This window comes from Schistocerca cancellata, chromosome 3 (assembly GCF_023864275.1).
Source record: "Schistocerca cancellata isolate TAMUIC-IGC-003103 chromosome 3, iqSchCanc2.1, whole genome shotgun sequence".
Lineage (NCBI taxonomy): Eukaryota > Metazoa > Arthropoda > Insecta > Orthoptera > Acrididae > Schistocerca > Schistocerca cancellata.
The window spans coordinates 839,496,916-839,522,998 of record NC_064628.1 but is presented as its reverse complement, the minus strand read 5'-3'; the positions used below and the strand labels follow the sequence as shown (position 1 = coordinate 839,522,998).

The window sequence follows — 26,083 nt, the reverse complement described above, 5'->3', positions numbered from 1 at the left end:
GAAAATTTTTAGATATGAAGTAGTAACAGTATACATGTAAAGGAAACTTATGTTAAACTGACATGTTCCACATCATCACGAAGTGTCATATTCATGATCTGTTTAACAAGTATTAATATCAAGTCTTCTAATCGTTTACAAACTTATTGATGGCATATGTGTGTGTGTACGAAGTTACATTGAGAGCTAACCATCTTAGTCAGATGTCTTCTTGGTGATTGACTTTTTTTTGTCAGGCAGTGTATGTTAATTACAGAAAGACTGGTATCAGCTTTGGTTTTTCAATTAGAATTATAATAATTTCTGTTGTTAGTGTCATAGTTCTAAAACAGGCAAATTCAACGGGCTTTCACTCTTCAAAATTCAATTACTAGTTTCATACTAATTACAATATTTAGTATTTAGGATTTATCTTTTCTGAACAAGAGTCTGATTGCTGTTGTATGTGGAAGTATGTGACTTGACATCAAAACGTGGAAATACGTAATCAGAAAACAAAGTGTTTCACTATTGTGATACAGGTGAAAAAGGGGCAGATGGAAAATGTAGATCTCATTCTGTCTGTGTCATCTATTATAGAGAACAGCTCCCATGTTTGAAGTTCTTACATCTTTATATGACAAGAGATGTCAAAATAATTCACTGATAGGCTACTAGGACCATAACAGGTAAATGTCGCCACAGTGGTGATGTAACAGAGATGCTTACTCATCTATGGGAGTCACTTGACAAAAGATGCACTGTTCTCATGAAACATGTTAGATAAATTTTAAGAACTGGTACTGAAGAGAGATTACACTATAAATTGTGGTCTGTCATTGTATATATTGCCTAGTGACAATCATAACAGATAATGCCACATATTGAGGTATACAGAAAGGCATTTTCCTCTTGTTCCATACACAAATGGAATTAGACAGTGAGTGTCTAATAGTGATGAATAATTCACTCCACTGGCTTGAGGAGTGAATATATAGATTTAATATTTTATAGAAAAAAGTGTTTGATATGGTCATTCTGAAAGTCTTAAGGACGCTATGCAAATTTCTACTTTCATAGAAGTTTTCCTTTACACATTTTCAAAGCACTCTCCCTAAAGTTTTACATACTGATGGATTCTCTCAGATAACTTAATGAAAAGTCCACAATATGCTTTCATGATGAGTTGTTTAAGAACATTTTACATGCTAGAACAGTCAGAAAGAGAAAAATATCACATAGGACCTAATGGAGATTGTGAGATTGGTTTACTTCCATGTCCATTGTGTTTCACTATGAAATTCCTCAACAGGTGTCTGAGTTTTGGCTGTTCATAAAAAATATGCACTGCTGCAGTGGAACAAGGTTCTGTACTATCCTGGACACTCTGAAAAATCTCAGTAATGCAAACTTCATCATGACTGTCTGTGGATGACCTGTCTTGCTCTTCTGTGTTTGTGGCTGTTTTCAAACTATTTGGCTTAGCCCAACTGCAGGTAAGATAGGGTGCCATAGACTAGAGTTTTACAAATATCAATCTTCTTCTTCTTCTGCCAATACATTAATGGATGTTGACGACTACATGATGCATCTTTATTATATGAACCACAGTATGAAGTAGTTGATCTGCACTTTGCAATTCTGTTCAATGCTTTATGTTATCTAACTAAGAATTGTTTTCTTTAGCCTCATTCTTCCCTTCTGTTATCAACTTCAGAAACATGTATTTGATGTCCTGCAAGATATGTACTAGGTATGCAGTTTTTCTTCTTATAAACATTGTTAACATTTTTTGCTGTTTGTATGTTCTTTAGAATACTTCATTGTTAGATATTCTTGCTGTTCATGTTATTTTAAGCATTCTGTAGTAAATCCACAACTCAAAGGGCTTGATATTGCTTACTGTTGTCATATTCAGTGTCCATTCTTCAGAACCATATAGAAGTACAGACCAAATGTAGCATCTTATAAATTGAACTCTTTGATTTAGATCTAGGTCTGTACTTGTGAGAATTTTCTTAATTTTATGAAGGCATTACAAGTGTTCTCCATGTGATATTTCATCTCCATGTCTGGTCTCCAATCTTTTACAGAGCCATGTTCCAACAGACTTAAACCTGACTATTCTTTGTATTAAGGAGCATTGAATTGTAGATTTGCATTTGTAAAGGAGTCAGGCTGTTGCATGACAATAATAAAATGTGTTTTTTCGTATTAATATTGAGACTTACATTACTGCTGTAACCTCCTACTATGTTGGTGAGTTGTTGAAGTTCATCTAAATTACCAGCAGTCATTGGTGTGTCATCAGCATAGCAAATGTTGTTGGAGAAAAACTCCATTAACCTTTATACCTTTTTCTGTGTCACCAGGGACTTCCTGAAAAATACTCTCTAAGTACAAACTGAATAATAGGGTGACAGAATGCATCTTTGTTGAACCTCTTTACAGGTATTAACTAAATTCATGAACTCATTATCAAACTTAACCTGCTCTGTCTGATGCTGATACAAGTTCTCTATACAGTGGATGTCTTTCTGATCTATATCTATTCGTTTAAGAATTTTCATAACTTTATGGTGTTGCCTCCATCAAAGGATTTTTCAAATCAATAAAAAAGGCACGCGTTTTTGTCCTGATCATAACAGTTTTGGGCTAGAACTTGTAGTGCGACTATTGCTTTCCTTGTACCTAAACCTTCTCTAAACACAATCTATGTCTCCTCAATGAATTTCTTACATTTTTCAAATAACTTTTGATGGATGATTTTTCAGAAATATTTTCAAAGAATGGCTCACAAGACTAATGAGTCTATGATCTTTACATTTTCTTGCATTCTTAATTTTTGATGAGGGAACTAATAATGGCCTCTAGGCAGGGTAATGAGCTGCATCATAAATTTTGTTAAAAATTTTGTGTAAGGCTCTGATAACCTCTTTGTCAAGTTTTCAAATCAATCAAAAAGGCCTACATTTTTATCCTTATGGTAGCAGTTTTGGACTAGAACTTGTAGTGTGACTATTACTTTCCTTGTACCTAAACCCAATCTGTGTCTCCCCAATGAATTTTTCATATTTTTCAAATAATCTTTGATGGATGATTAATGAGTTTCATTGGAATTTCTTTAGATTCTATTGCTGTATTTGTTCTAAATTTTCTATGGCTTTCTCAATTTCTTTTTTCATAACTGGATGTTGTAACATGGCACAATGGGACCATGCATTCTGTATCTAATGATTCTGGAATACTTAATAGTGGAATACTTCTCACTGCAATGATCAATACTAATGTTGCATATTATACTAATTTACTGTGAACACCAAATCGTTGTTTGTGTTTGTAACTGTTACTGAATTGACTGTAATTAGCTTGATATGTTACATTTAGATAATTTTGTACCATAAAGACAATTTAATTATGAAATTAATTGATTACAAAAATCTAGAAACTTCAAAGTACATTTATTTCTAGACTCAAGGCACCACAGTTTTGCTCTGTCACAGTTATTTGTTCTATGAGAAGCATTTAATACAAGAATATTTAAAGTAAGTTACCATCTTTTGACTCACCATAATTTCCTAATATTTTCTTTACTAATAAACTTAATGTTATGTAATTTTTGGTGTTTCATTCACATAACAAACATGATAGCAACCTAAAAATATTGTTTATCTCATTCTGCAATTTTCAGCATGAGTGACATGTATAAATTCATAAAATTTTAATAACACTATATTCATTCAATGACCATGAAGAACAGAACAGAGAGATTATGATAAGTATGAAGACATAGAGACAGTCATTTTTCCCTTGTTCTATTTGTGAGTGCAACAGGAAAAAAAAAAAGATTGATAGTGATACAGGGTACCCTCCACCATGCACCATATAGTGGCTTGTGGAGTATATATGTAGCTGTAGATGCCAATTGTGATTGTGACTGTTAAATTATTGTACAGGGTGAGGCAGCTAAGTCAAAACGCCCCTGGTATCTCCCCAACCATAATAGATACAAAGATGCTGTTTGGACAGTGAATTGTAGGGACAGGAGCTACTTTAATATATCACATTTCATGTTTGTGTTATTTTTCATTACAGAGATATGAGGCCATCTTTGGTTTTTTAAAATGGAACCCTCTGTTGAATTTTAGCATAACATGATGGGCTTCAGTTTCAAATATGTGTACATCATAATATTTAGGTGAATAGTTTTTGAGACACAGATATGTTCTTGGATCGTGTTCATCCTTTGGAGCAGCATTGTCCAATGCAACCTTTCCTGTTGTGTAGAGTACATGGCAAACATCGTGAGTCCGTTCTTACACAAACACACTCATATACCCAACAATAGTAATACGTACTGTGATATTTTGCGCAAAAATTAACTGATGATGTCACGCAAATATTATTGAATTATTTGACAACTGTGATACCAAAACATATAGTATTAAAATACTACAAAATGTTAATACATTTTAAGTAACAGAAATACAAATGTAAATGAGGAGGCCCTTATTGGTCACAATTATTTCATACGTATTTGTTTTTTGTTTGACAATATTTACTATTGATCACAATACAAAGTAAATACACATGAAGATGCAAAATACATACTGTACATGATACAAAACTTTACTGAAGCATGTGCTCAAAATGCTTCCCCTCTGCTGTAATGCACATTTGTGGTCGCCGTTCAAATGATTTGTGAATGGCTGCGAGGGTGTCACATGAGATATCAGCTCATGCTTCGATGATATGTTGCTTCATATTGTCTGGCAAAGGTGGTATTTGAGCATTCACTTTATGTTTGATTGCTCCCCACAGAAAAAAATCAAGAGGGGTCAAATCAGGAGACCAGGCTGGCCACTTCACTTCAGCACGTCGTCCTATCCAACAATCCGGGAACTTTTCATTTAAGTGCTGTAGCCATACGGGAAGAGTGGGAAGGACAGCCATCATGTTGGAACCACATGCACTGACGCATAGTTAGTGGTACTTCTACCAGCAAAATGGGCAGAACATTTTGCAGGAGCTGTGCGTAGTTATTGCCATTTAGTATACCTGGAATGACGTACAGCCCCACAATGACATTTCCGACGATGCTGCACCACATGTTAACACTCCATGGTTGCTGATGCTGTGCCTGTCGAAGCCAATGAGAGTTCTCTATTGACCAGTAATGCATATTATGCAAATTCACATTAGCGTGGTTGGTGAAAGTCGTTTCATCAGTAAAAAGCACCCATCGGAAAAACATTGGATCATCTTGTAGGCGCTGCAGAGCAAACTGGCAGAATTCCTAGCGCCATTTGAAATCCACACCAGAGAGTGCTTGATACAATGAGAGGTGAAACTGGTGAAATCTATGCCGGTGCAATATGCGTAGAACACTTCTCTTACTTATAACACATTCCGAGGCAATGTCATGACAAAACAGTTGGGTCATTATGGTCAATATGCACCAACACTAGAATGCCCTCTTCATGTACCTTGCCAGTTGCCTTGTCCTCCGTATGGTGTTCCATGATCCTGATTCAAGTAGTTTCTTGCAAATACGTGCAAGAAGCTGGCACATAGGAAGCTCACAATCAGGATACAGCTCTCCATACTGCTTTATTGCTCTAACATTTCTTCTGCTTTCACCATGCACTATAAGCATATCTAACTTTTCTTCATTGGTGTACATGTCTGCTCCAAGAAACTGTGATGGAAATGGGATGTCTCATTGCCCCAGCAGCACATTTATACCCTTCTCTGCAGCTACCTCATGGGTCACCTTGCGGCGTTATCAAGAAGCAGGAAAACAACACCTTCCCTGTTATATTCCTCAGTGGTCGACAGGAAAGGTCACATTGGACAACGCCACTTTGAAGGATGAACACAATACAAGAACATATATATCGGTGTCTCAAAAACTATTTGTCTAAATATTATGATATACACATGTTTGAAACCGTCTTTTTAAGCCCATCATGTTATGCTAAAATTTAACATAGGGTTCCATTTAAAAAAACAACAAAGATGGCTCCATATCTCTGTAATAAAAAATAGCACAAACATGAAATGTGATGTACTTAAGTAGCCCCTGTCCCTGTAATTCACTGTTCAAACAGCATCTTTGTATCTATTATGGTTGGGGAGATACAAGGGGTGTTATGACTTAGCTGCCTCACCCTGTATAAGCTACAAGGCAGAATCCATGTTGCCTCAGTCTTGTCCCAGTTTTTGTAGGTCATTCTTGTCCCAGTTTTTTTACCAGTTGAATTCATGAATATATTGGATGATTTCAGTCAGATGTGTTGAGCTGTTTATTACGTATTTAGTCAGCTTACAAAGACAAAAGTTTTGAGATGCTTGGATGAAGAACTGCAGGCAACAAATTTTGTTAAACAACTAACTGATTTTGGAATAACTGATGTACACTCAGTGTTCAAGATCAACTGCAGCCTTGAAGTTAAGGAAACATGGCAAGTTCACATTTCAGCCAGTGGTCAGAACTGGGATCCATCTGAAAATATTAAAACTGGCATTTTAACAAATTTTTAATTTCAGAGCTGCATCCATCATAATAACTTTGTTCTATTGTGGCAAGATCAAAGGAAGCAGTTATGGATGTAAACTGCTACATTACTAGCTGAGGAAACAAATCCACAAAGGACAAGGAAAGAAACAAAGTTTGTAACTGAATTTAACCTGGACCTCATCATCACAGAGAACAAAAGTTAAGTACTCTGTTTTACACATATTATTCTTATACCTTATATACTGTAGAGTTTAGCTCATGTGAAATTTCTTTTCCTTTTTCTCTTTCATTTTATGTTGTTCAAAACTGAAAATCAAGATGACTCAGTTAATCAAGCACCAATTCTGGACAGTGAAATAGTAAATAATGTATAATTTGATTAAAGATTCAGTGGGAATGTGAGTAATATCTGTAGTCCATCTCTAGGATGCAATAACTGTAGTCTGAAAAGTTTATGAAATTCACAAATGAAAAATTTGTGAAACAGACTCGTGGACAAGAATCTTCTGTAGATTGAGTGGGTACACCTCTATTCCAATCTTGCTTCCAATCCTGCACCCTGTGGATAATACCCTTGTGGTGAGCCCAGGTGCAAGTCTGTCCCACGAACCCATGCACTGCCTCCTACTACAGTCAAGTCGCAGGCATTTCCTACCCATTAAAAGGCATGGCTTTGTGTGAAAGCAGGCATGTTATATATCAGCTATGCTGTAATCACTGTACAGCATTCTGTTTGGGCATAGTGATAAACAACCATATACTCATGTGAATGGTTACTGCTAACCTGCAGCAAGCTACAAACTTCACCATCAAGTTGCTGAACATACACACCACAACAAAAATGATTTCAGAAGCTGTTTCATTATGTGGGGCATTTACCTTCCTCTCGTTTTCTCTCCTCCCTCCCTCACTCCCACCCTCCCCCTTCTCCCTCTGACTATATCTCTTATTTCTGTACCCTCTGAAATCCTTTCAGCTTGCTATGCAGCCACTGAGTCATCTGTAGAAAGACCTGCCTTGCCTTATCTTGCTGCTGCCTCCTTGTCTTGTGTATTCTTCTCCACCCCTGACTACCTCCATTAGCCCAAGCAACTGCTTTCAGTAATTGATGATCAATAATTAGTCTCATCATGACTGTGTGAATGTGCATTTGGGTGACTGTGTAGCTGTGTGTGGGAATGTGTGTACTGTTACTAGAAAAACCACAAGTGCTCAAAAGCTAGTGTGAATACTGTTTTCTGTTACATGTTTCTATGCTTCACACAATAGTCAGCTATAAGTGAGTGGTTGCCTTTCCCATATTTTGTGTGTTGTTCCATCCAGGAAGAACTGCTTAATAAGTACTGTTGTATTAGTAAATAGTGTGATGATAAACTGCTGGAATGGAATATAGATAAAATGGCAGGAAACTTTTACTCTTTCTCACAATGAGAGAGTGTGATGAAAATATATTAGAAGCTTGATTGAATTTTCACTTCATCTACATCTACATCTACATGATTACTCTGCAATTCACATTTAAGTGCTTGGCAGAGGGTTCATCAAACCACAATCATACTATCTCTCTACCATTCCACTCCTGAACAACACACGGGAAAAACAAATACCTAAACCTTTCTGTTTATTGAAAGGAGTATTTTCAGTGATTAAAGCTTTGTGGGCAGAGGACAAAAACAGACACAAGTTAAAAACAGTAAAAGCTGTGACAGTAATAAAAACTTCATTCGTTATTCTCCCTTGTATGAGCTTACATAATAAAAATAATAATCTAAAGCAAATACACATGTCTGCAAGATGGCATCAGCAGGAAAAATACAGTGACACTTTGCTCTCATTAAAAAAGCAAGAAATAAACATTTCTTTGCAGAGAGAATGTGAATAGAAAGTATTGAAAGATGTTTTGTGTGTCACGTGTAGCTACTGGCTACACAAAAAGTGCATGAAAGTAAACCTAAAATTCATCAATGATGATTTTCTGTGGACAAGCTATGGCTGTTTAAATGATGAAATGGCTCACCTTGTAAGTGCAGGGAATTCAGAAAACAAGAAATAACACTGAGGCATTAAAATCAAAAATATTGACTATAACAAAAGAAAATGATAGATTAATATGAGAAAAGCAGTCCTGTGTTGTGTGTGTGTGTGTGTGTGTGTGTGTGAAATCCATCAAACAGAAAAACAACATGACCACAAAAATATGAGTGCACGTACAAACTTCAAAAACAGCAACACGTCCAGTGTTTCCGATGATTTCATGAAAAACTCAACAAGCCAAACATCTGTAGATAAATATAAATGGAAGATGGTGACATACAGTAAAAGATGAGACAAGACCACAACTATGCAAGGGAGTGAAAATTGATTTCTAGTAATTGGTGACTCATTGCTGAAAAATATCACTGTTTCCAACTGCAAAATTGATGGGCAACTGAGAATTACAATGCAACAAACATTTTAAAAATATGGTAAATGAAAAACAAGCAGCTACAAGACTGGTTTCAGAAAACAAACATAGTAAGAGAGGTGTCTCTATACTCGATGGAATAACAAAATAAGAAACAGAGTCATTTGGCAGAAAGTGCCTATGCATGATCCTGGCTGATACTTATTGGTATCAGAAAAGAAGTTCAGTGAGTCTCCAAAATAAATTGTGCCATCAAAAAACAATGTGATAATCTTCAAGGTTTTCATAGTCCCAAACTAATTTCTATGTGAAAACTCCCAGGAAAGGATGGCATGCCTTTAAAAAGACTGAGGTCTCCAACTCAAACGCCCAGCAGAATTTTTACAAATGTCTTCTTAATCAAGGAAGCAAGGAAAACTAATATGGCCTGATGGGAGTTGAAAAGCAAATACCCTTGGTGAAAAGGCAAAATTATAAGCACCGCACAAAATGGAGGCACTACAGAATATGGCTCACAAAATGTAAGGCAGTAAAAGAAAAATTATATAAAACTACTGCATCAGAATATTTAATACAGTGATAACAAGAAAATAGAACCAGATATACTATGCATTAGTGAATATGGGCTAACTGAAAGTCAAGTAAATAACCTGACAATAAAGAACTCTATCTTATCCAGTTATTCCTAAAAGATCTGGCATAAAGGTGGTGGATTGCCTATATATATTAAAACAGGAAATCTACTGCAGCCTATAAACAGTAAAGGTGTAAGATTACATATAGCTGAAGAATAAGACTTTGAAATTACTGGTGTAGTGACTGGTGTACTGGTGTGTACAGATCACAAGTGGCAAGATTAACATCTTTCTGAAAAAAAAAAAAAAAAAATCAAACTTGCTAGTAGTGAATGTAAAGGGAAACATTGATATGTTTGAAGACTTCATGATAAGAATTGTTATTACAGATTAACATGGAGACAACATTATCTGCTCCGAGAAGAGCAACTTCTCAAAGTCAGACTCTTATTGACAACATCATTCCTAATATCAGTAGGTGTAACTATGAGTCACATGTAGTCAATTCTTATACTACGTCATTAAATGATGTAGTATCCGAATAAAAATAAACACCAAACAAATCAGGATCATCAATAAGCAAAATAGTTACATCTTTAGAAGAGTGTAGGGGTTGTTTGGGGGAAGAGACCAAACAGCGAGGTCATCGGTCTCATCGGATTAGGGAAGGATTGGGAAGGAAGTCGGCCGTGCCCTTTCAAAGGAACCATCCCAGCATTTGCCTGGAGCAATTTAATGAAATCACAGAAAACCTAAATCAGGATGGCCGGAAGCAGGATTGAACCATCATCCTCCCGAATGCGAGTCCAGTGTGCTACCGCTGCACCACCTCGCTCGGTTTTAGAAGAATATTAAGTGGAGAAACCTGTGATGAAACCCTACAACTGTAGAATGTAAATGAAAAGTATGGAGTATTTATTATAACAGTTAACATTTGTCTTAATGTAACATTCCCTGAAGTAAAGAGACAAGAAAAACCATCTCCTTGAAGCCAATAACATAAGATGAAGTGAAGGATACCATACAGAAAGTGAAGTCCAAGAAATCAGCTGGAGATGTTGAAATATCAGATCAAATAATAAATCTGATAAATGAACAAATAATCACATCATTATTGGACAAAGCAAACTGTTCATTCAGAGATGAAAATTTTCCAAACAAGCCAAAGGTAAGCAAAGTAATGCCAGTGCACAAGAAATGGGATAAGAATAATCCCAATAACTACAGGCCAGTTTCAATTGTATCAGGTTTCTCAGAAATTCTGGAAAAGCTTATGTACACTCCTGGAAATGGAAAAAAGAACACATTGACACCGGTGTGTCAGACCCACCATACTTGCTCCGGACACTGCGAGAGGGCTGTACAAGCAATGATCACACGCACGGCACAGCAGACACACCAGGAACCGCGGTGTTGGCCGTCGAATGGCGCTAGCTGTGCAGCATTTGTGCACCGCCGCCGTCAGTGTCAGCCAGTTTGCCATGGCATACGGAGCTCCATCGCAGTCTTTAACACTGGTAGCATGCCGCGACAGCGTGGACGTGAACCGTATGTGCAGTTGACGGACTTTGAGCGAGGGCGTATAGTGGGCATGCGGGAGGCCGGGTGGACGTACCGCCGAATTGCTCAACACGTGGGGCGTGAGGTCTCCACAGTACATCGATGTTGTCGCCAGTGGTCGGCGGAAGGTGCACGTGCCCGTCGACCTGGGACCGGACCGCAGCGACGCACGGATGCACGCCAAGACCATAGGATCCTACGCAGTGCCGTAGGGGACTGCACCGCCACTTCCCAGCAAATTAGGGACACTGTTGCTCCTGGGGTATCGGCGAGGACCATTCACAACCGTCTCCATGAAGCTGGGTTACGGTCCCGCACACCGTTAGGCCGTCTTCCGCTCACGCCCCAACATCGTGCAGCCTGCCTCCAGTGGTGTCGCGACAGGCGTGAATGGAGGGACGAATGGAGACGTGTCGTCTTCAGCGATGAGAGTCGCTTCTGCCTTGGTGCCAATGATGGTCGTATGCGCGCCACCCAACGTGCTCTAGAAGGTGTAAGTCAACTACCCTGGCCAGCAAGATCTCCGGATCTGTCCCCCATTGAGCATGTTTGGGACTGGATGAAGCGTCGTCTCACATGGTCTGCACGTCCAGCACGAACGCTGGTCCAACTGAGGCGCCAGGTGGAAATGGCATGGCAAGCCGTTCCACAGGACTACATCCAGCATCTCTACGATCGTCTCCATGGGAGAATAGCAGCCTGCATTGCTGCGAAAGGTGGATATACACTGTACTAGTGCCGACATTGTGCATGCTCTGTTGCCTGTGTCTATGTGCCTGTGGTTCTGTCAGTGTGATCATGTGATGTATCTGACCCCAGGAATGTGTCAATAAAGTTTCCCCTTCCTGGGACAATGAATTCACGGTGTTCTTATTTCAATTTCCAGGAGTGTATAATACTTTTGTTGATTAACTGAAGGTAATTTTCTTGTGCTGTCACAGCATTATTTCAGAAAGAGTATATCTACAGAATCAGCAACTGGCAGTGTGGCAGATTACATTATACAGTACTTAGATGAGGAAAAAAATCACATTGGAAATGTTTCTGGATCTGTCCAAAGTGTCAGGACCACTCATTATGAAATACTCATACAAAAATTGGAAAACTGTGGCATTTGATGACAAGCAGGAGAGCGGATACTGTTATACTTATGCAACAATAAACAGTATGTATCAACAGGGAATGAACCGTGAATTTACTTTTTCTTAAGAATTTACTTTATTTACTAGCAATTCATCAAGAACATTAACACATTTAATCACACTATGTGATTATGGAAGTAGTTGCCAGGGCTCACAGCAACCTCTGAAAGACTACACAGGTGCAAATCTGCAACACACCAGATTACCTTAAAGTAAAAGTTTTAACAATTCACACAAGCACACACACTATGCACCCCGTACGAGGGATGGAAATGATACAAACCACTAAAATTAAAAGATGAACTTGCCACCGAAGGTGCAACTTGACTTTAATTTTTAAGAAAAGTCTTACAGTGGAAGGGTGGTAACTTTATATACTAAAATGACCATTTAAATAAAAGCCCATGAAATGCAATCTTACATAAAATTATACAAGGCTGGCCAAACATTCTCTACAGTACACATATAGTGCCTCTCAACATGATAGGCAAGATAAAAACATACTTCAGGAATTAGGCCATTACACTTCAAGCAATAAATCTGTTAACACACTGAATCCGACAAATATGACAGAGGCAGCTATTAACGTACGGCAGATTGATAGGGAGATTACCAAACAACCCAAACTGCAGGTTGCTCTAACCCACCCCTACTCCACAAGGGGAAAAACAGACCACCCAATTCATAAATAACCACCTTCCTGCGGGTAGGTAAACAGAGAAGAATGGTGGGATGACCCCAAAACAAAGTGGCTGGTGACCTCAGAGAAAACAAGTAGAATTTACCAAGTAAATGAAACAACATATCACCAATCACTTAACTTCTAATAAACTGCAATTTATGGTGAAGACCTGGTGCAGCACCCCAAAATCGCTCTCCCGAACCATCCGCTGCCAGCCGCTTCAACGGACGCAGGAAGGCACGACAATCTCCCATCTTACGGCATCGCAGCTCACACCGGCCAGACTGATGTCGTGGGTTGACTCCTGTTGCTCTCATGTCAGCCGTGAAGTCACTACCCTTTGCTATACGGCCCACTTGACTCATGTGGTGACCTCACATGCGCCGACACTCAAGGTAGACAAGTCATCTTGTGTCTCAGTGCGCGACCGACCAACCGATCGATCCAATCACCAATGACCATTGCCTGAGCAACTCGAGCAGACTGGAGGCCTAAATTGCAGACTCAGATGCGGGAACTAAGCCCCCGACTGGGCGACCACTCATTGAGTTCTCTCACTGCTCCACAAATTTGGATGAGAGACAGACTAGCAAGCTGGGGATGAGAGACTGACCCCAGACTGACTCCAGACTCACCCAGACTGACCAACTGGCGAGCTCATAGCACCCCTTAAATGCACGTGAACAGGCAACCTTTCCCCTTTCCCACCAGAGGGAGACACCAAAGCTGTGATTGCCACAGCGGCCCCACCGCCAGAAACGGAGGGCGACTGCTTCACACAACACACTGTGGTGTGCTCTTCTAAACAGCAATTTTTACCACGGCTCAGGGAACACATACCAGTCAGAAACCAGAGCCATCAAATATGGATTGCCACAGGGATCAGTAATGGGGCCATTAATATTTAATCTGTTAGTTAATGACATGGCTGTTGAAGAGAAAGAGAAGAAAATGTTGTATGCAGATGACATGAGAATATTGAACAGTGACCAAAATAAGGAACAGCTTGAGAAAAGAGCATACATTTCTGCTAACTTCATAGCCCAGGAGCTCTTGGAAAATGGACTGGTTATAAACATAAAAAACAACATTTTGAAACAAATAAATGGCTGTATACATGGATTTATAGGTGAATGACACAAGGCTGCAAGCAGTAGAATCCACTAGAATCCTAGGCATTGCCTCAGAAATGAGCTGAAATGGAAAAAGCATGGACTCAGGTCCATCACATTCATAATGAAGCAGCTACCGCAGTGTGCAGATGAACAGATTGTGTGCACAGGAACATTTTAAGAATAACAACTTCTGAAGCATGCAGAATATGCCAGAATGAGATTTTCACTTGGCAGTGGAGTGTGCGCTGATGTGAAATGTCCTGGCAGATTAAAACTGTGTGCCAGACCGAGACTCAAACTTGGGACCTTGCAGAATATGCTTCAAAAATCTAGGACTCTTAACTTTTACATTATTGTTCATATAAAAAGCAACAGTACACCTCAAAAATTATGTGCAGACTGTATTACAAATGCTAGTGTACACACCGACAACACACTGGAAGAATGATGTACAAAGCATACCCCACCAGATGACAGTGTTTGAGAAAGGACCCCAGTACTCAGGTATCACATTATTAATAAGACTGTCTAAAAACCTACATGATAGTGTACATGACCCCAAATTTCCAAACTCAAAAACTATGTGGTGAAAAAGGAACTTTACAGTGTAGGGGTGGTTATCACATTCTATTTATAATCAAAGATGTTAGAATATAGTCAAAATGTTTAAGAAACACATGGTAATGATAATTTTTTGTTTATAGCATGCCCTGTATTACATGTACATTACTGTACACCAAGTAATCATACAGCATCAAACAAAATTCAGTTCAATTCAATTCACCACTAAAATTGACTACTCTGGTACCAATGAGTCTGAACAGTCAGTATGTGCAATACTGCTGTTAACTTCTCATCAGTGGCATTATAGATTATGTGAAAATATGTTATTATTGTTAAACCCATGATAACTGTGATTCTGCTGAGTCCTAGTTTTTAAAAGTTTGTCCTGAAATTTTGGGTGTTATTTTGATAATGCACTGATTTGATCAAAAATAATATCGGATCAGAACCCTTCATAAAAGATGAGGCCTAACCACACTACAGTGAACAAAGCAGATGAAGACTCATGAAAACCATGAGTGCTTAAAAATCCAACTGCCCCCCCCCCCCCCACTCCCCCTCTTCTCCTTGTTTTAGGACTGACCTATCTAATCTGAAAGCCCTATTTCTATGTGGTATAAAGAGTATTTTTTTTCTTCTTTTAATCTTATAACTCGGTAACTATAACTACTCAAAAATTCTGTTACTTATTCATTCAAATTTCAGAACACAAGCCTTTCACAAATGCCCTGGTACTATGAAAAGCTCTTGGGTTTGTGGCCAGGTGGTAGCATTAAGATACCATGACATGTCAATGAATGTTATGCTCATAATTTTCCAGTGATCTCTTAATGATACAACCCAGCAGGAAACTGAGATTTTCACCAATAGTAAATGCTCAGAAAGTCTAAATTTACATGTCTAACATTATTGTCTTTTAATCATTCTTCTTCTCTACTCAGTTACATATAGTTTTATTACAGAAAACATGTTAGTTACCATAGAGAAATATTTCAAGCATAAAATTGGGTTTCTGGAAATTTATTGGCCTGATTTCATAACAAATGGGGATAAAAGGGTGCACTGAAAAGTTAGCTTACAACAAAACTACCCAGTACAAAATGCATATAAAGAACATACTGCTACTGGTTTATCAAAATAACTTCATCATCAAAAGCGTGAAAGTGTTGTTTACAGTTCCTGCCTTTTATGCTGTTATTAAAAATGTAATAGCTCTGTATTTCAACATTGTGAAAAACTCTTCCTATGCAAGTCTGTAAATAGTCACTATGAACAATGCCACAGGCAGTCAACAGTCAGACATATCTGAGTTCAATAAGTTGCCTGTATTCAGTCAGGGAGAAACTGTCACTCAGACTTCTTTGTACATTGATAACAGAACTTCTTATATGTAAATCATCATTAAAGTATTCTGTGACAATGTGCTTTAACTGAAATTTAACTTTATTTGTTTTCACTTTATTATCGAAAACTGTTTACTCCATTTACTGGACTGGAGAGATGATTTTATTCACTGCTGATATCCCTGCATGATTTTAAGCATATGGGAAGTGCTAGATCATTTCCACCATTTACGTTCCACCAGGCTCTTCCATTATCCTAATAATATTGTCTGAAGTAACTTACAAAAAGTTTCTGTACTATTGTCTGTTCCTAGATCATGTAATTAAACCCTTGTTAACTACTATAACATCTCCTTCAGTGATTTTTCACTATTCACAACTTGCTTCTCTTTTTGTACATAAATCACGACTCAGACATTGTTAATAATGGCAGTATAGCTATTTATGAAGATGTTTCAACACTATTCATAGATAATGACACAGAAAATCTGGTAATAAAAGTCAATTTGGATGTAAATAATGCTGTCCAGAGGTTTCACAGGTTTAACAGTGTAGCAGCTCTTCAGTAACAAGTTGAGTAAAATATATTTATTTAAAGTGCACTTGTGACAACTAATCTTTTGTTTGGCTATCCATATATCTATGATGACAGATCCTTTTGGCTACCTTCCAACCATTTATCATTAGTGATGAGGATGTAACATTTGGCTCCTCAGAACACTGAAATTGCCAACTTCCATCACAACATATTTGATTTGACCCATATAACGTATATTGTTTATTGATCAAATAAACATAAGTAAATAAATGAAAATAAATAAAATAGATAGAAACTTACGAAACATCTCCTCCTGCAGCTGCATACAGAGTAGGCAACCAATCAGTGATGTGCATCATGTGAGTTGACACACGTTTAGGCTTGGAGAGTAGTGGACTCCATATGAGGCCAGCTCCTCTTACTCCACCTTCCCATAATGTATTCTTTACCTAAAATGAATAATGACTGAGTCATACTTTTAAATGATTTATTGTGGTTACTTTAATTTACTGATTAAGAGTAATTATTTCTGCATATGCTGCCTTTTATTTCTATCTACATATTTTGACATTTTTCAAATGTGTGTATCATTCTCTGACACCTTCAGGATGGGAGATAAGCACCCTCTTACATACTGAAAACTAGCCTAATAATAAGACTACATACTGTTGTTGTAGTCTTTAATCTGAAGCCTGGTTTGATACTGATCCTCACGGTTTGATGCTGATCCTCACACTAGTTGACCCTGTGCCTGTCTCTTCATATCTGCAGAACTGTTGCAGCCTACATTGTTTTGAACCTGCTTGCCACATGAAAGCTTTAATCTCCTACTACAGTTTTTATTCTCAACACCTCCTTCCATTATCACATTAAACATTCATTGATGCCACAGGATGCATCCTATCAACGTACCCTTTTAATAATCAAATGGTACTTCATTATTAGTTAAATGGAATATCTAACTTCAGTTCAGCATTCTTCTGTAACACAACATTTCAAAATATCTGTTCTCTACTTGTCTGTAACATTGACTGTCCACATTTCATTGCTATACAATGCTACAGTCCAGGTAAGTACTTTCAAAAAAGACACCCGACTTTCTTTCTTATGGAAAACTGGCTGAAAGCTTGCAGTTTTTCATTTGGTCACTCTGTTTTCAAAACATTACATCGTAGCTTTCATTTTCTGTTTCTAGAGTGTCTTTTGTTTTAAAATTATTTTATCTATCCATGATGGATATATTGCTGATGAAAATGGTAGTGTGATAAAGTAGTGTAGCCACCTGAACACGGACCTAATGGCCTGAAACTATTCATGGAATTGAAATAAAGCTTTTATGAATATAGAGCAGTGAGTAAACATTGGTACCAAGGCTGGGAATCAAACTGGGACCTCCAGCTTACTAGGCAGGTGGATTAGCAAGTAAGCCAACTTGGCACAGCAGTTCACACAACTGCATGGATTACCCTGACATGCCTCTCTCCTTGATTTAAAGTGGATACCCACTGTATGATCCCTTACTCACTCTCTTCTTAACTTGTTCCAGCTTGATTTCTGTACAAGTTGTAGATACACTTTCTGAGTATTTATTTTTTATCTCAGTGACCTGCAGAATTTCAAAGAGTGTTTCCAGCTATATTTATCAAAACTTGTTGTAAATAGAAAAAATTATAATTTTTTTTTCATATTCACCATAACCTTTATGATAAACAAGCTAATTTTATCCATAATGGATGCTGGTGGAATGGTATTGGATTTTCTTCAATATTATCCTTTAAATATATACCTAAAAACAAAGATGATGTGACTTACCAAATGAAAGTGCTAGCAGGTCGACAGACACACAAACGAACACAAACATACACACAAAATTCAAGCTTTCGCAACAAATGGTTGCTTCATCAGGAAAGAGTGTTCGTTTGTGTGTCTGTCGACCTGCTAGCACTTTCATTTGGTAAGTCACATCATCTTTGTTTTTAGGTATATTTTTCCTTCATGGAATGTTTCCTTCTATTATAACCATATTACCCTTTAAGATAGATATGTTGTATGGTCAGTACTGCTTCTTGTGTTCCATTATACAGGCAGCCACAAATGTAATAATTCAAACACTACTTGGGGTGCAAAGGGACTACTTTATTACCAATTTATGAGGAAGGAGTAACTGGAGTTGTTTTGATAGAAGCACAAATAAAAAACCTCTTGAAACACTTTTCAGTTCCAAATTTTTTAAAAGCAGTGGGAGCAAGAGCCAACTGGAATCAAGTGAAAAAATGTGTACAGTAAAGATGTGCAACTGAAGAAAATGAAAAATTACACTGAATGTTATGTCAGAATAGATACCCCCCATGAACCATGGACCTTGCCGTTGGTGGGGAGGCTTGCGTGCCTCAGCGATACAGATGGCCGTACTGTAGGTGCAACCACAATGGAGGGGTATCTGTTGAGAGGCCAGACAAACATGTGGTTCCTGAAGAGGGGCAGCAGCCTTTTCAGTAGTTGCAGGGGCAACAGTCTGGATGATTGACTGATCTGGCCTTGTAACATTAACCAAAACGGCCTTGCTGTGCTGGTACTGCGAACGGCTGAAAGCAAGGGGAAACTACAGCCGTAATTTTTCCCGAGGACATGCAGCTCTACTGTATGATTAAATGATGATGGCGTCCTCTTGGGTAAAATATTCCGGAGGTAAAATAGTCCCCCATTCGGATCTCCGGGTGGGGACTACTCAAGAGGACGCCGTTATCAGGAGAAAGAAAACTGGCATTCTACGGATCGGAGCGTCGAATGTCAGATCACTTAATCGGGCAGGTAGGTTAGAAAATTTAAAAAGGGAAATGGATAGGTTAAAGTTAGATATAGTGGGAATTAGTGAAGTTCGGTGGCAGGAGGAACAAGACTTTTGGTCAGGTGATTACAGGGTTATAAATACAAAATCAAATAGGGGTAATGCAGGAGTAGGTTTAATAATGAATAAAAAAAATAGGAGTGCGGGTTAGCTACTACAAACAGCATAGTGAACGCATTATTGTGGCCAAGATAGACACAAAGCCCATGCCTACTACAGTAGTACAAGTTTATATGCCAACTAGCTCTGCAGATGATGAAGAAATAGATGAAATGTATGACGAGATAAAAGAAATTATTCAGGTAGTGAAGGGAGACGAAAATTTAATAGTGATGGGTGACTGGAATTCGTCAATAGGAAAAGGGAGAGAAGGAAACATAGTAGGTGAATATGGATTGGGGGGAAGGAATGAAAGAGGAAGCCGCCTTGTAGAATTTTGCACAGAGCATAACTTAATCATAGCTAACACTTGGTTTAAGAATCATGATAGAAGGTTGTATACATGGAAGAACCCTGGAGATACTAAAAGGTATCAGATAGATTATATAATGGTAAGACAGAGATTTAGGAACCAGGTTTTAAATTGTAAGACATTTCCTGGGGCAGATGTAGATTCTGACCACAATCTATTGGTTATGAACTGCAGATTGAAACTGAAGAAACTGCAAAAAGGTGGTAATTTAAGGAGATGGGACCTGGATAAATTGAAAGAACCAGAGGTTGTAGAGAGTTTCAGGGAGAGCGTTAGGGAACAATTGACAGGAATGGGGGAAAGAAATACAGTAGAAGAAGAATGGGTAGCTCTGAGGGATGAAGTGGTGAAGGCAGCAGACGATCAAGTAGGTAAAAAGACGCGGGCTAATAGAAGTCCTTGGGTAACAGAAGAAATATTGAATTTAATTGATGAAAGGAGAAAATATAAAAATGCAGTAAATGAAGCAGGCAAAAAGGAATACAAAAGTCTCAAAAATGAAATCGACAGGAAGTGCAAAATGGCTAAGCGGGGATGGCTAGAGGACAAATGTAAGGATGTAGAGGCTTATCTCACTAGGGGTAAGATAGATACTGCCTACAGGAAAATTAAAGAGACCTTTGGAGAAAAGAGAACCACTTGTATGAATATCAAGAGCTCAGGTGGAAACCCAGTTCTAAGCAAAGAAGGGAAAGCAGAAAGGTGGAAGGAGTATATAGGGGGTCTGAACAAGGGCGATGTACTTGAGGACAATATTATGGAAATGGAAGAGGATGTAGATGAAGATGAAATGGGAGATAAGATACTGCGTGAAGAGTTTGACAGAGCACTGAAAGACCTGAGTCAAAACAAGGCCCCGGGAGTAGACAACATTCCATTAGAACTACTGATGGCCTCAGGAGAGCCAGTCATGACAAAACTCTACCATCTGGTGAGCACAATGTATGAGACAGGCGAAATACCCTCAGACTTTAAGAAGAATATAATAATTCCAATCCCAAAGAAAGCAGGTGTTGACAGATGTGAAAGTTACCAAACTATCAGTTTAATAAGTCACAGCTGCAAAATACTAACGCGAATTCTTTACAGACAAATGGAAAAACTGGTAGAAGCCGACCTCGGGGAAGATCAGTTTGGATTCCGTAGAAATGTTGGAACACGTGAGGCAATACTGACCTTACGACTTATCTTGGAAGAAAGATTAAGAAAAGGCAAACCTACGTTTCTAGCATTTGTAGACTTAGAGAAAGCTTTTGACAATGTTGACTGGAATACTCTCTTTCAAATTCTGAAGGTGGCAGGGGTAAAATACAGGGAGCGAAAGGCTATTTACAATTTGTACAGAAACCAGATGGCAGTTCTAAGAGTCAAGGGGCATGAAAGGAAAGCAGTGGTTGGGAAAGGAGTGAGACAGGGTTGTAGCCTCTCCCCGATGTTATTCAATCTGTATATTGAGCAAGCAGTAAAGGAAACAAAAGAAAAATTTGGAGTAGATATTAAAATTCATGGAGAAGAAATAAAAACTTTGAGGTTCGCCGATGACATTGTAATTCTGTCAGAGACAGCAAAGGACTTGGAAGAGCAGTTGAACGGAATGGACAGTGTCTTGAAAGGAGGATATAAATGAACATCAACAAAAGCAAAACGAGGATAATGGAATGTAGTCAAATTAAGTCGGGTGGTGCTGAGGGAATTAGATTAGGAAATGAGACACTTAAAGTAGTAAAGGAGTTTTGCTATTTAGGGAGTAAAATAACCGATGATGGTTGAAGTAGAGAGGATATGAAATGTAGACTGGCAATGGAAAGGAAAGCGTTTCTCAAGAAGAGAAATTTGTTAACATCGAATATAGATTTAGGTGTCAGGAAGTCGTTTCTGAAAGTATTTGTATGGAGTGTAGCCATGTATGGAAGTGAGACATGGACGATAACTAGTTTGGACAAGAAGAGAATAGAAGCTTTCGAAATGTGATGCTACAGAAGAATGCTGAAGATAAGGTGGGTAGATCACGTAACTAATGAGGAGGTATTGAATGGGATTGGGGAGAAGAGAAGTTTGTGGCACAACTTGACTAGAAGAAGGGATCGGTTGGTAGGACATGTTCTGAGGCATCAAGGGATCACAAATTTAGCATTGGAGGGCAGCGTGGAGGGTAAAAATTGTAGAGGGAGACCAAGAGATCAATACACTAAGCAGATTCAGAAGGATGTAGGTTGCAGTAGGTACTGGGAGATGAAGAAGCTTGCACAGGATAGAGTAGCATGGAGAGCTGCATCAAACCAGTCTCAGGGCTGAATACCACAACAACAACAACAACAACAACAGATACAAGATCTATGCAGAGAACTGGATTCATTTTCATTTGTACTTAGTGACTCTATTCCTCTGTGTTGATGCTTTTGCTGTGGTCTTCAGTCTTAATATTGGTGTGATGCAGCACTCCACACTAGTTCATCTTGTTCAAGCTTCTTGATGTATTCATAATTATGCAATGAACATCCATTTGAACCTTTTAACTCTATCAAAACCTTAGTCTCTGTCTACAACTTTCACCCCCCCCCCCCCCTCCAACACACACACACACTTCTTGCTGTTACTTCATGGACAATTTCAATTCAGCACCTCATATTAGATATCTGATCTACTCATTTATTCTTTATGATTCTTCTTCATTTGCAAAGCTTCTATTCTATTCTTGTCTGAATTGGTATTGGACATGTTTCAGATCCATACAAGGCTGCAGTCCAGATGAATACTTTCAGAACAGACTTCATAACACTTAAATGTAGTGTTAACAAATGGCTCTTTTGCAGAAGTGCTTTTCTTAAAAAGTTCTCCTGGTGTCTCATTCCCTAAGCTAATTCCCTCAGAATCACTTGATATAATTTAACTACATTCCATTGACTTTGTTTTACTTTTATTGATGTTCATCTTATAACTTCTTTTCATCATGCCATCCATTCAGCTGAACTGTTCTTCAGAGTCCTTTGACATCACCTTGCCCCAAATTATTTATTCTTCCTCTACATTAGTTCTCTCCCAAATTTCTCCTTGTTTGACATGAAAGAAGTTGTGGGGACACCAGTGAAGTAACATCTCTGACCACCTGACCATGGACCACACACTGAGTACTATGATGTCTGTGGACTTAAGTTGGGTTTAGGCCTTGCTGCCATTTTGATGTGTGTTGTACTGTGCACTATTAACAAAGTATCATTACAGTGAAACCATCTCTTACATAATTGGGATAGCAGTCCCTGTCACATCATAGTCCACTCTTCCTACTGCAGTGACACCACCAAATGCACTACACATGTAAACATTACCATTAATGTTTACAAACATTGCTCCAATGCTGACAACAGTTAACCAACAATGCAGTGCAACTTTGTTGTTACACCATACACTAGTACTCAGGAAATGGCTTACCTGAACGTAGAATACTTAATCAAAATATTCATTGCTGTGGAACAATGTTCCCAACACTCTCCATGAAATAACCATGTAAGTGCTCTGAGTCAATGCAGTGTTGGACAGATCCATGCTATGTAAATAGATGGGCAGTTTAACTCCAAGGTCTCAGCCACGCCAGATCAATGCTGTGCAATATACCTGGAGCACGTGATTCAACCAGTTGAATGGTGTTTGGACAGTTTAGTTCATGCTACAGTTTGGCATCATCAACACTATGTTAACAAAATCATCAACAATGGCAGCGCTGGCCACGGTGGCCGAGCAGTTCTAGGTGCTCAGTCCGGAACCGTGCGACTGCTGCGGTTGCAGGTTCGAATCGTGCCTCGGGCATGGATGTGTGTGATGTCCTTAGGTTAGTTAGGTTTAAGTAGTTCTAAGTTCTAGGGGACTGATGACCACAGATGTTAAGTCCCATAGTGCTCAGAGCCATTTGAACCATTTTTTGAACAATGGCAGCCATTTGCTTCACTGCATTCCCAATACAGTGTGTGGCAGCAAGAAATGAAGACGACACAATTTCACCCAACTGCCGTCAAAGGAGATGGCACCCCATCCCCACCACAGTGGCCAGTCATGATGGCTTGACTCAACCTGATCAAGCCAACACACTCTTTCTGCAGGGTGCTAGCCTCAGGCCAGCCAAAACAATCATGAGTCAATTCAGTGTGATCACTGCTGATTGAGCCATTTCCCTCTCACCACAGGGTGTTAGCTTCATGCCAGCCAAAACAAACATCACCTTGTGCTCCAACACATCACACCAGGTGTGATTGTTCTGGCTTCACATACAATTTGACACTTTTGCGTGGAACTACAGGCCGCTGTGTACACTACATCAATGAGTTGTGTGACTTGCACTGAACCACACGCAAATCCCAAAATGGCCTTCTACATGATGGAACAGCACAACCCCTGGCACACCAGATTCAAGCAGCAACAACTACTACATCATACTGCACTTTGTGTGACCTTGAAACTTCCTGGCAGATTAAAACTGTGTGCCCAACCGAGACTTGAACTCGGGACCTTTGCCTTTCGCGGGCAAGTGCTCTACCATCTGAGCTACTGAAGCACGACTCACGGCCGGTACTCACAGCTCTCCTTCTGCCAGTAACTCATCTCCTACCTTCCTTGTGTGACCTCGGTTAAGCTACTCCTGTGATAACATTGCAAATTCTCCAAGAAACAGTCCAACTGTGTCTCACTTGAGTGCTAACCATGACAGGACCAGTGAGGTGCATCTGTGCAATGCCTCTTCAAGAAAGGGCCTGATTGTATCTCACACACATGCCTGCCATGACATGATTGGTTGCATGCATCTACATACACTGACACCTGCCAACCACCACATCCTACAGTCCTTTGCACTCCTGGCAGGGTGCTCTGTGGTAATATCTCTGACTAGGGACCGCCAACTGAATAGTGTGATATGTGTGGACTTCAGTCAAGTTTAGACCTCACTACCATTCAGATGTGTCTCATACTGCATGCTATTAATAAAGTATCATTGTACCAGAACTGTCTCATATGTCATTGGGACATCAGTTCCCAGAATACCACAGAATATATTCTAAGATTCTTCAATTTGAGACACAAAGTCTGTGTAACAGAAAATCATACTAATCTCTAATGAGATTGTTGTAATTCAACCATAATCATTCTCATTAATCAAGAATAATATGAGAATCCAGATTTTTATGCTTAAATGCCAATAAATAAACTTCTCAGTGCAACTTGGAGCTAAAAAAATGTAAATTTTGGGTGACGTGGAAAATACCCAGTCACAACATAAGGACAACTGTTAGAATGGCTATAAAATCATGTCCCAAAACACAGAACTAAAATTCAGCCACAAGGGTTATTACATAGTTGCCTCTAGATATAAGACAGAAAGTTCAGAATGTACATACCTCTGAACATAGATTATAGAAATGTTTTACAGTTTATTTTGTAAGTTTCCTGAATTTTTGAATACACTTATTAATAGTGACATTAGAATTTGACTGGGCTCAAGAGCTCTCAATACATCAGAGGTCTATACAGTACCACACGAAATTTGACTCATTTATCTTGATTGCAAGTGATATTTGAGAAACTGTGAAAGAGGCACCAAAACAAGCTATAACTTTACATAAAAACTGAAAATCAAGTGAAACACTTGTGAAATAGCATAGAATACTACCACTATACAAATTCCAGTTGCATTTTAAAATGTGCAACAAGATTTCTCAAACTACAAATAGGATGGACCATTTTAATCAATAATGGGAAATAACTTGGGATGGAGATGAGACTATAGCAAAATGCTTTAGACAAAAATTGTAGGTAGCAAAGAGGGTGATGCATTGCTACTAACGGTCGTGACCTTGAGTGTGATTTTCAAGGTTAAAGTGATTTTATAAAAATGGGAACCCTAATATTTGATTCAAGATTTGAAAAGATATGCAAAATTTACATATAAAATAATACATTATTCAAGGTAACAGCTAGTTTAGTGAAGGTCAAATAAGCAAATACGTTTTTAGTTCTTGTAGGGTTTGATTTAGAATAGATTTCTTGAGCTCTGATGTAAACTAGTCAAGCATTTTGTGTCATGTGTATCCACAGCTTTGCTTATTAGTACTAACTGGTATGAACCTCATCTGTTTTATAAATCAAACTTAATTTCATTTTATTTGTGAGTACATAAGATACTTACTGATGGATAGAATGCAGTTAAAATGCAAGAGCTTTTAACTGGTGGTGGATTTATTGACTGTGGTATGCAGCTAAAGTTACTACACATACCAGCATAAATAGCAGAGATATGGTAACATAAGATATTGTAATTTAATCTATGCAGAATGTATTAGTGTTAATGGTTACAG

The 26,083-nt window shown here is 38.5% G+C and overlaps 1 protein-coding gene across 1 annotated transcript in view; it reads right to left on the bottom strand.

Annotated features, from left to right (window-relative positions):
- LOC126175891 (arylsulfatase B-like) overlaps positions 1-26,083 on the bottom strand; it is a 361,227-nt gene that overhangs the window by 22,708 nt on the left and 312,436 nt on the right. The window contains exon 8 of the mRNA XM_049922945.1: positions 16,723-16,871. Coding sequence (XP_049778902.1) covers positions 16,723-16,871 — 149 coding nt within the window. The remainder of the gene's footprint in view (positions 1-16,722; positions 16,872-26,083) is intronic.